Below are 8,677 nucleotides of genomic sequence, written 5' to 3'. Positions count from 1 at the left end.
AGCGTTGTCTATAAAGCAGCAAGAAAATTTGCCCCACAGCCAACGACCCCCGCAAATGCTTCTCCGTTAATCACTGAGGTTAACGTTCTTTACGCCTTTCCAGCATAATCTTTAGTATGGTATCTCCTCCGTGCCTAATGACCATACAATCCAGCTTTTCATGGCCCTCTGTGGATCTTCCGCTAGCCTCCATGAAGCTTACTTGTGTGCTCAGCAAAGTTCGCGAGTGATTCCAAACGTTTTGATTTTACTTCGAGGAAGTAATTTTCGAGTTCTGCAGCACCTCAAGCATTTAGTCCACTCCACAGAGTCGGAGAGCCCTTTAATTCCCTAAAAGTTGGCGTCAGGTCATTTTTACCGAGCTTCAACTTCATCATGCCACCTTGAGGTGCACCTCTTAATGCCTGGCGATACACCAGCATTAAAACTTTAGGATTGAATGTACAGCCGACTGTTGCGTATGATACTTCCATGCTTTTCTGTCTTGGGTACCGCACCTATATTTCCATGCATTCCCCAACTGTTAAGAGTGTCTGCCGGCTTTGAACTATCAGGTCCAGACCCGTTGGAAAGGGGCTTCTCAATTCAGACCAGAGATGACGGAGAGCAACGGGTAGACGAGTGTCCAACAGGATTTGAAACCCCCGACTCAGCACAAGGAATAAGCTTAAACCAAGCAGCTGGATTTTTATTATCATATAGCTTACAGGTACTACAGACTAGTGGAGTTATTGCGCCCTTCCATGTCCATCTGCTCGAGGGTGGCTCATATTGGACATTAAAGGGTTAGTTTGTAGAGTCATAAAGGCACGGCAAAACTCACTACTGAACTTTGAATGTCTATCCGTAAGGACAATCCTGGAAAATCCGTGAAGCATCTTGCGTTGAACTGATGAATAGACGACTTCCTAAGGTGTGGCAGAGCTGGAGCAAGCCATGAAATGAGTATACTTGCTGAGTCTGTCCAAAGCGACGTACATGCTATCTTGAGCCCTAGCACCCAGCGGCCCAACAATAGAGTCCATAGTCACTTCAGTTCAAATCCTTCCAGAACACGTAATGCTTTGCAAAATTCTGCGTCTTTGAGAATTACGCGGCTTCAGGACACGGGATACCCAAAAGATTACACCTACACTACCTATTAATTCCTGCACATTTAAATTTTGAGACACAGAGCCTGTCCAGGGCCTCGTGAGGCCTACCAACGATGGAAAGGACGGCGAACGCGCATTGTCTGTACAGGTGACTCGAAACCTTTCCGAAATTCGCAAGACAGTGCTAAGTTTTGCAACTACAAGAGAATATAGCTTTCTATCGTAGGCATGAGCAATACCAGCCATAGGGGTGCTCCATGAAATAATATGGGAACAGGAATTTCAGGGCGTTCACCCAGGGAGTATCCCCATGTTGATAAGCCAAGAATTCATGTAAAACCATATGCAGTAAACAACCAGAAATCCTTCTTATGGTTGTCTATGCATTTGAGTTGCCACAGATAGGAGTTGAGAGCTCAAGTGACACAAAACTTTGTGTGCCAAGAGCCTTCCTGTGAGCTGCGCAAAATATTTGATTTTTCGCGCGCATTAAAATGAAATGTACTAATTCAGTGATCGGCGCCCTCTCTGGGTGCCTGCAATCCATTAAGACGTATGGCTGTAAGGGTCAATCTATGCTGGCACATGCACTATGCTTAGTAGCGCTTGAGTGGCTAAATCAACAAGTCAACGCAGATGCTGCGCGTTGATCAAGCCGAATGGTCAAGGATTACATTGCGCTGAATGACGAGCACATGCCATCACATCAAACAACCACAAGCCTCATGTGCCCAGAAATATGGGCGGGTGGTCTAGGTAGTACACCCCCCAGAACAAAGCGTTGATGAAGACGATAATATTCCTGGGTCCTGACTCAAGAATAAGCGCAGTGCCCGCCAACTGCTTTCGAGTAGCCATCAAATGAACATGATCTCGTCATTTATTCCTTTGACTATTTGCAACGTACACAAAGAATGCTCTTAGAATAACAAATGCCCAAATGCGCTCAACTCTTCTTCGAAAGGATACTAACTCCCGATTGCGGTGTTTTGGGGTGGGCTTTGATCTGCCTTAGCTCTCCGTTTTAGAAGTGCTTGCCGGTGAAAATCGGCGAAGATTCCCCTTGGACACCGCATGAAGCTTGTAAGAAGCTCGGATTGCTGATAGCTGTGTGCGTTTACATGACTTTCCTCGCCTGAAACCCCGTGGCAAAAACTGCATTGCTGGCTCCGTCTGGGTTCCACACTGCGGGTCCGTGCCTGCCGGTTGCAACATCCACTACGGCGCAGACGGCCGCCAAATCTGACGGCCGATCCATGAGCAAGGAGTAGGTGCGCAAGGCAGTTGAAAGCACGCAGCACCGACTCTCCTGCAACGCCTGACCCACTAAATACGCCCACAGACAGACAGTCGCACGAAGAACGTAGAAACCATGGGTTTCGTGGAGTGCCAACACTGTGAATGTGGATATCCTAAGCGTGAACATGCGATGAAGCCTAATCCCAAAGCCCACAATCCTTAGGTTGAGTACTTCATGATTGCGCTAGAGCCGACAGCTTCAATTGTTTGTTCTTCACTTGCTGCTGGTTTTTCGGTGTATCGTCCGTGTAGCTGCACTCATTTAATTTTGAGGGTTTAAAAATTGGCTTACATGGCTTGATTCTTGAGTTTACTTCTCTGAATTCCTCCGAGTGTCGGGAGCCAAGGAATAGGTCTTTGATAATACGGGTGTCGATTTGGCGGGAACCAGAGAAATAGCCAGCAAAACCCAAACCCTTGATGACCAACGCAGCCTCAGGGATCTGAAACTGCAAGAGCTTCCGCTTCACCTTCAGGGATGACTGACACAGTTTGGAGCAAGTAATGCCGCTGCAGAGTCAGAGAGCACGGAGGAAGATGCTATGCTGACACGCGAGGAGAGAGCAGGCAGGCGATCAAGGTGAAGGCAGGGCGAGCAACATAAAATTCAGGCAGAGCGAGACGAGGGGCACCAGCTCAAACAAGGGAATGGAGGGGGGCAGAGCGGTGCAGCCCGTAGAGTGTGAGTGAAGAGGGTTGCACAGTCACGGCGGCGAAGTCCAGTGTGAGACAGAAGGCCGCGTTGAGTCTGATGAGGCCATTTAAATTAGGACCGAGACACCGAAGCAGGGAACGCAAAAGAAATAATGTAGGCGACATAGGCGCACGCAAAACAGAAGGGGCAGGAGACATGGACAGAGACACGCGGCCACCCCTTGGGAACCCTGGAGACAGAAGAGAGAGGCTATGAATGCACCCAGCACGTCCCAGTTAGGAGAAGCAGGAAGCGAGAAGGGAGGCAAAAGGCCGGGAATGACCATTGAACATGCGATCCACACGAATTCACACCTAGACAGAGGCCTGACAAAAGTTTCAGCGAATCGTGCAGAGGGGCACACGAGGAGTGGGAGGGCATCTTGAGCAGAGAGTCGAAGAGCATAGCACACAGAAGACGGCGCATTGGGGCAGGAAACAGGGATCATGAGGAGCACATGGAAGGGTACCACACCCTCTCTGCCTTGCCTCCATAGTCCTACTCTCATGGTAGATAAATGCAACAATACAGCTTCCTAGATTATTTAGGAGATCAGCGTTACGGGTTTCGCGTTGTTGGCGCACGCTTTGAGCCTCTTGATTGCATCCAGGTAGATATTCGCGATTCGCTCTCCTTCGCAAGACCACACACACACAAACACTCCATGTGAGCTGCGTCATCTCCACATTAAAGGCGTAGGAAAAACAACAGCTGTAGCAACTGTGGAGGCAGCGTCGCTGCGTGAATAAACCGAAAAAGCATGTCGGCTTTCCAAGCAGTTGCCACGAAGGAAACTGCAACAGGACTGCTCCCAGCATTCAAGAACAATCAAAAGAGCGAGATGGCCGTAAACACACACCAAGGACGAAGACACGCACGCAAACACGCAGGCCTTTGAGACAACACGGGCAGTAGCATCCGCCCCAAGAGCAGCAAAGAGCCGCCACACAAACTGCAGCCTTCGCATTTGCAGCAGCATTAGGAGCACCAGCGGGAGAAGCAACAGTCTACCGATTCCGTCTTCGGTGAATTGGTAGAGCAGAGCGACACGGATAGCGATTTGACGTGGCAGCTCAAACTCGGACGCTAATGCATGCGCCTTGGACTGCACCTCCGAACTGCTCTGATCCTTCGCGAAACGTAGATGGACGGGGGTCTGTGTCGCCAGCAGCAAAAACGCAGCCGCACGACTAGCAGCATCAGCAGTAGGAGGCCCAATAACAGCAGCGAATGGGTAAAGTCTTCGTGCCACATCGGCTGTGTCAGGTTTTGAAGATATGCGGCTACTGCCTTCAAAAGCACCCCGTTCAGAAAAGCGTCGGACATATGGCGTAAAGCCTAGAACCTACCCAATTGTGACGGTGGGAGAGCTCGAGCGTCTTCTTGGATGGGGTCGACCCGGTGGCATTGTGTATTTGCTTTGACGGAGAACATTGACTTGAAGGCGCCTCCTGGCGCTGCCCCTTCTGCTGCTGATTTGTTGAATCCTGGGGCTGCTGCCCCTGCGTGTCCTCGAGATGCGCTTCACCAGGTTCATCCAGCGGGACGATTTCTGTGCGCGAACGCAAAGCCACGTCTGCAAAGCCCTCTACACCTATCCCTAGCCTCATGCCATGCCTGTGCGAGATAAGGATGTGTTCCCTCATGTGTGGAGTATTTTCCCGGCCTGTCTTCTCGGGGGCATAAAATTTCCTACCTCATACCCGGAGTCTGAAAACGTGAGAGCAGGCGTACGTTCTGTGGGTGACTCCACGCCTTTGACCTGCATCGCCTTTATGAGCTTCGTGGGGTCCGAGATAGGCCTTCGCTTGCCCTCCTTGAAAGAGAACTTCTTCCTTCCATAGCCTCTGAACCACCACCACACGGGAAAAGAGATTTGTAGATGAATGACCACTCCCCCAGAGAAGAAAGCACAGGAGCAACGATCCTAAGGTTTGGCTGTAAGAGCTTGCAACTCACTCAAAGACTTGGTCTGCTTCGGCTTTCTTCTTTCTTGCCTCGAGGGCCTGCTGGAAATCCGCCATGGCGTCGAAATCATAGACCCGATATACTGTGCTGGCGTGTAATGATTCTCATGAGGGGCCTTCGCTGCCGAAAATTACTGGTAAGGGGGTCAGAAGATCCACTGAAAGTTACGGTTCAGGGTCTGCAAGGCAGGGAACAGAGCTTGGGGGAGGAGCTTGCTGGCTGGGTGCTGACTGCCAAGCATCGATATAGCCAGAAGAGGGAGCTCTAGGGAGTGTGGCAATTCAGGCTTTACGATAATTTTTATGCCCAAAGGTCCTCACAGCCAGGAAGCCCAACGGCTCTTAGAGCTGCCGGCTATAAAAGTGTGCGTCGTCCAACGGTCCGCTGTCTAGGGAAGGACTGGTCCCCTATGTAGGGTGTCAGTTTCAGCACCCTAATTCAACAGCCAACGTGAATGCAAGATGAACCGCTCTAAATGACTTTGCATATTATGTCCAATGTGCTTTGGGGTTTTTGTCCGGGACTTCGGACATGCTCTTTAGGCACCACGCAACGCTGGGTTAAGCGCGGGGGGAGGGGAGGGGGAGGGGGCGGCAAAGGGGGCGCGGGGGTGGCGGGATGCTGAGAAGGGCGGCGCACACTGCGGGATTTATGCGAATAGGTAGCCTCAAGACGCGTCTTTATGAACTCAGGGCATTTCCCTCAGTAGATCTGCCTGCAGGAGCTAGCCGCTAGAGGATCTGGGAACCCCTGGGGTGGTCCTGCTGACTCCCCCCTCCCCCGCCTTGAGGTCTTCCGTATAGCCCCCTTCAACCTTGCACCCCCAATCCCGCAGCAGCAGTACCCTGCCGCCCCTACGGTTGCCTGCCCTTTACAGAGTTCCCAACACTGGCCGTGAGCGGAGTGGCATAAAGCGCAACTGGCACGTCAACAGGGGGATGGCAAAGGGACGTGGCCCTGCTCTGCATCTGTCGATGCACCACGCAGCGAAACACTACGCCCCAGGATGCTGTGAAGGCGCATTTTCTTTTTCTGCGTCCTCTGTGCAGCTTGGAATGGCCGATAATAAGCCACCGTCGTAAAAGAAACGGTTAACTATTCCCCCAGCACTTTGTCCACCGATAGAGCAGCGGGGGAGTTTCACTAGCCACGAAAGGCTCCAATTGACATGCGGCTTTGCAAAGGCATAATTGCAGAGGCAGGGGCCTAACGAAAAGTGCCCCGGTGCCCCTGCTAAAGAAAAACCCCACCAAGGTGCAGGGGATACGCTCTTTCAGGGTAGCATGAATAAGAGCCCCCGGATTTAAGAGAACCTATAGTTCGCTCCCTTCAGTATCCACCAACATGGCCACATTTCGCCACAAGGCCCTCGCAGTAACAAGCTTGCAACCAACATTCGGTATGCGGAAGCAGCTACGATAGCTCGCTCGCTGCGCAAAGCTCATCCCCTACAACTAGGAGTCACCCTCCTCGGAAGCGCAGAGGGGGTAAGGTGCGCGTCAAGACTCATAGAGCTGGCCCATAAACTCATCCTACTCCTCTGCCCTAATCCTCACCCCCGCCACACAAGGCAGACACGGGGCTTAAGCGTCCTCTTGTTCCTCACCCTCAGGCTCTACCTGCAGAAAAAACCACAAGGCGCTCAGTCTCTCAACCCGTGTTTTATCTCGCCAATGCCAGCCTATGGATAATGCTAAGCACGCGCATCCGCCTAAAGAGCACGGTGACTGCCGAGCACCAGGCCCCGTCAACGCACATAATAAACCCTCAGCTCGCAATCTCATTTCAGAGAAGGAGATCCTGCAGGCCAAAACACTAAAGGCAAGACCTCAAACCCTTACATCGACATCCAGCCCGAGCCAGTGCGAGAGGTAGGTGCAATCTCGGGGGTTCACTCTGCCGTCTGCGGAGCAGTCTCCCACGAGGGCACAGCCAATACAAGGCACGCCTTCAAGAAGCCGCAGATTTTCGCTCTGGTTCCACTGTGCAGACACCCCAATAAGCACACACAGCACCGCTACGGCAAGTGCCGCTGAGGCGCACATGCAACAACGGCTTACGGCCACTCCCTCCCCGCTCATTGAGACCCTCCACCCCAACACCGCCAAATGAATACCACATAATAATCACAGCAGCACCGTACGACATATGTGACTTCAGATCCCGTGCGTATCCTAGCGACTTTGTCTTCGCACTCAAGGGTTGCGACCAACTGCGAGATATCTTCATCCGTGAAGGCTCCGCCTCCAATTTCACCTGCAGCGAGCGGCCAACCACCCCGCACGAGCAACTTCCAGACAGCTTGATTATGTGAAAAGAGCGCACAGAAGAAAAAGGTCTGCGGCGAGTGTGTGACGGGCAGCAGACCTTCACGCGAATCTGTTTCCTTGGAGAAGGGGGGGGCTCACCGCTGCTGCGCACAAAGGCCACGAGGGCTGCAAATGTGGATGAACGCGCGTTACGAAGAAAAACAGAAAGACGCTCCCGCAGTTGCTGCAAAACGCAAGACTGGAGGCCTTTGGACCAATATGCTGCAAGCGCCGACCAGAGACAGCATGCCTTCCAGAAAGCGATGCATTACAAAATTTGCCCTAAACCCAAATGCCAACATCCTTACCTCTACAAGCTGTTCGTTGAATTCTCCATTCGTATAAAAGGAGCCCCCAGCGATCTGCAAGCGCGGCAAGACAATAAAGCATGCGACATTATACGAAAATTTTGTAAGGCGCGCGCAACGAGAGTCCTAGAGTCTAGACGGCCATCAAGAAGGAGCTACCTGCGTGCAGTTTTCGTTACTGTGTTATTGAGTTTTTGCGCAATCGAGAGGGCCACACACTTTTCGTGCGGTCTCCTTGTACGGAACGGCAGACCCAATAACCCCCGCGTACCTCTTTAGAGGGCTCCATGTGTGCAAGAATATACATTTTCCTGTTTTTTACTTGGATACTTTTTACAGGTTTGATAAGCTGCAGATTGTCGCAGAGGTTTCGCACACCCCTCTGGATGATATGCGTCTGCAGTCCCGTGCTCTTCCTGATATCGGCTGTCCATACTCCTGAAGTGAGCCACAGACGGCGCGCACGAAGCATGCCACCTGGCCTGAAGACGCTGCATTCAAGTGAGGACTATTTACTTTGTGCGGTGTGAGGGCGCCCTCTAGGCAGTGCATACATGCCTACAAGAGACGCATGGCTGTGAGCCAGGCTTCGGGTGCGAGGCTCTCAGGTGCAGACAGACCCGTATTCCCAGCAAGCTCCACAGCACAGTAAATCTTGTAGTCGAAGGCGTCCAGCTGCTTGAGCGTTGGAATCACGCTGGCTGGCCGGACCACGCAGCAGACGTCTGCAACACGCACGCGCGGGTTTTTAAAGGGTTGCACAAAGGGGGAGACGGGGGGGGGGGGGGGGAGGGGGTCCCCCGGTGTTTTGTATTTCAGGATGGGATGGCCACCCGTCAATATCCCAGTCCAAAGAGGATGCCGTTTCCCGGTCACTCTGTCAACAAAAAAATGCACAGTCGTCCTCACTACATCTCAACAACGCGTCCTTCGCACCCTCGCCACCTCGCCCTTCGTCCCTCGCACCGTCCCCCGGGGGGTCGGGGACGGGGCGGCCGGCGGGGG

At 52.3% G+C, this 8,677-nt stretch overlaps 2 protein-coding genes across 2 annotated transcripts; both read right to left on the bottom strand.

Moving 5' to 3' along the window:
- Window positions 1–2,211: 2,211 nt before the first annotated feature.
- LOC34619501 lies at window positions 2,212–5,111 on the bottom strand. Its single transcript, XM_026338165.1, has 7 exons — window positions 5,047–5,111; window positions 4,791–4,934; window positions 4,438–4,692; window positions 4,099–4,253; window positions 3,672–3,720; window positions 2,686–2,903; window positions 2,212–2,420 (listed from the first exon to the last, which is right to left on the bottom strand). Exons 1-7 carry the CDS (start codon window positions 5,109–5,111, stop codon window positions 2,212–2,214), a joined length of 1,095 nt encoding a protein of 364 aa, XP_026193950.1.
- A 1,527-nt stretch (window positions 5,112–6,638) lies between these two features.
- On the bottom strand, window positions 6,639–8,397 carry LOC34624448 (DNA-directed RNA polymerase III subunit rpc6; the record flags this gene model as incomplete). The annotated part of the gene is made up of 7 exons (XM_022737529.2): window positions 6,639–6,674; window positions 6,897–7,037; window positions 7,199–7,311; window positions 7,464–7,548; window positions 7,673–7,726; window positions 7,944–8,110; window positions 8,293–8,397. Coding segments are annotated over 7 exons (701 nt in total), but the record flags the coding sequence as incomplete, so codon positions are not given.
- Between the last annotated feature and the right edge of the window lie 280 nt (window positions 8,398–8,677).

The sequence above is a fragment of the Cyclospora cayetanensis genome, unplaced genomic scaffold, assembly GCF_002999335.1.
Source record: "Cyclospora cayetanensis isolate NF1_C8 unplaced genomic scaffold, CcayRef3 CcayRef3_contig_237, whole genome shotgun sequence".
NCBI lineage: Eukaryota > Apicomplexa > Conoidasida > Eucoccidiorida > Eimeriidae > Cyclospora > Cyclospora cayetanensis.
This window is presented reverse-complemented; position numbering and strand designations above follow the sequence as displayed.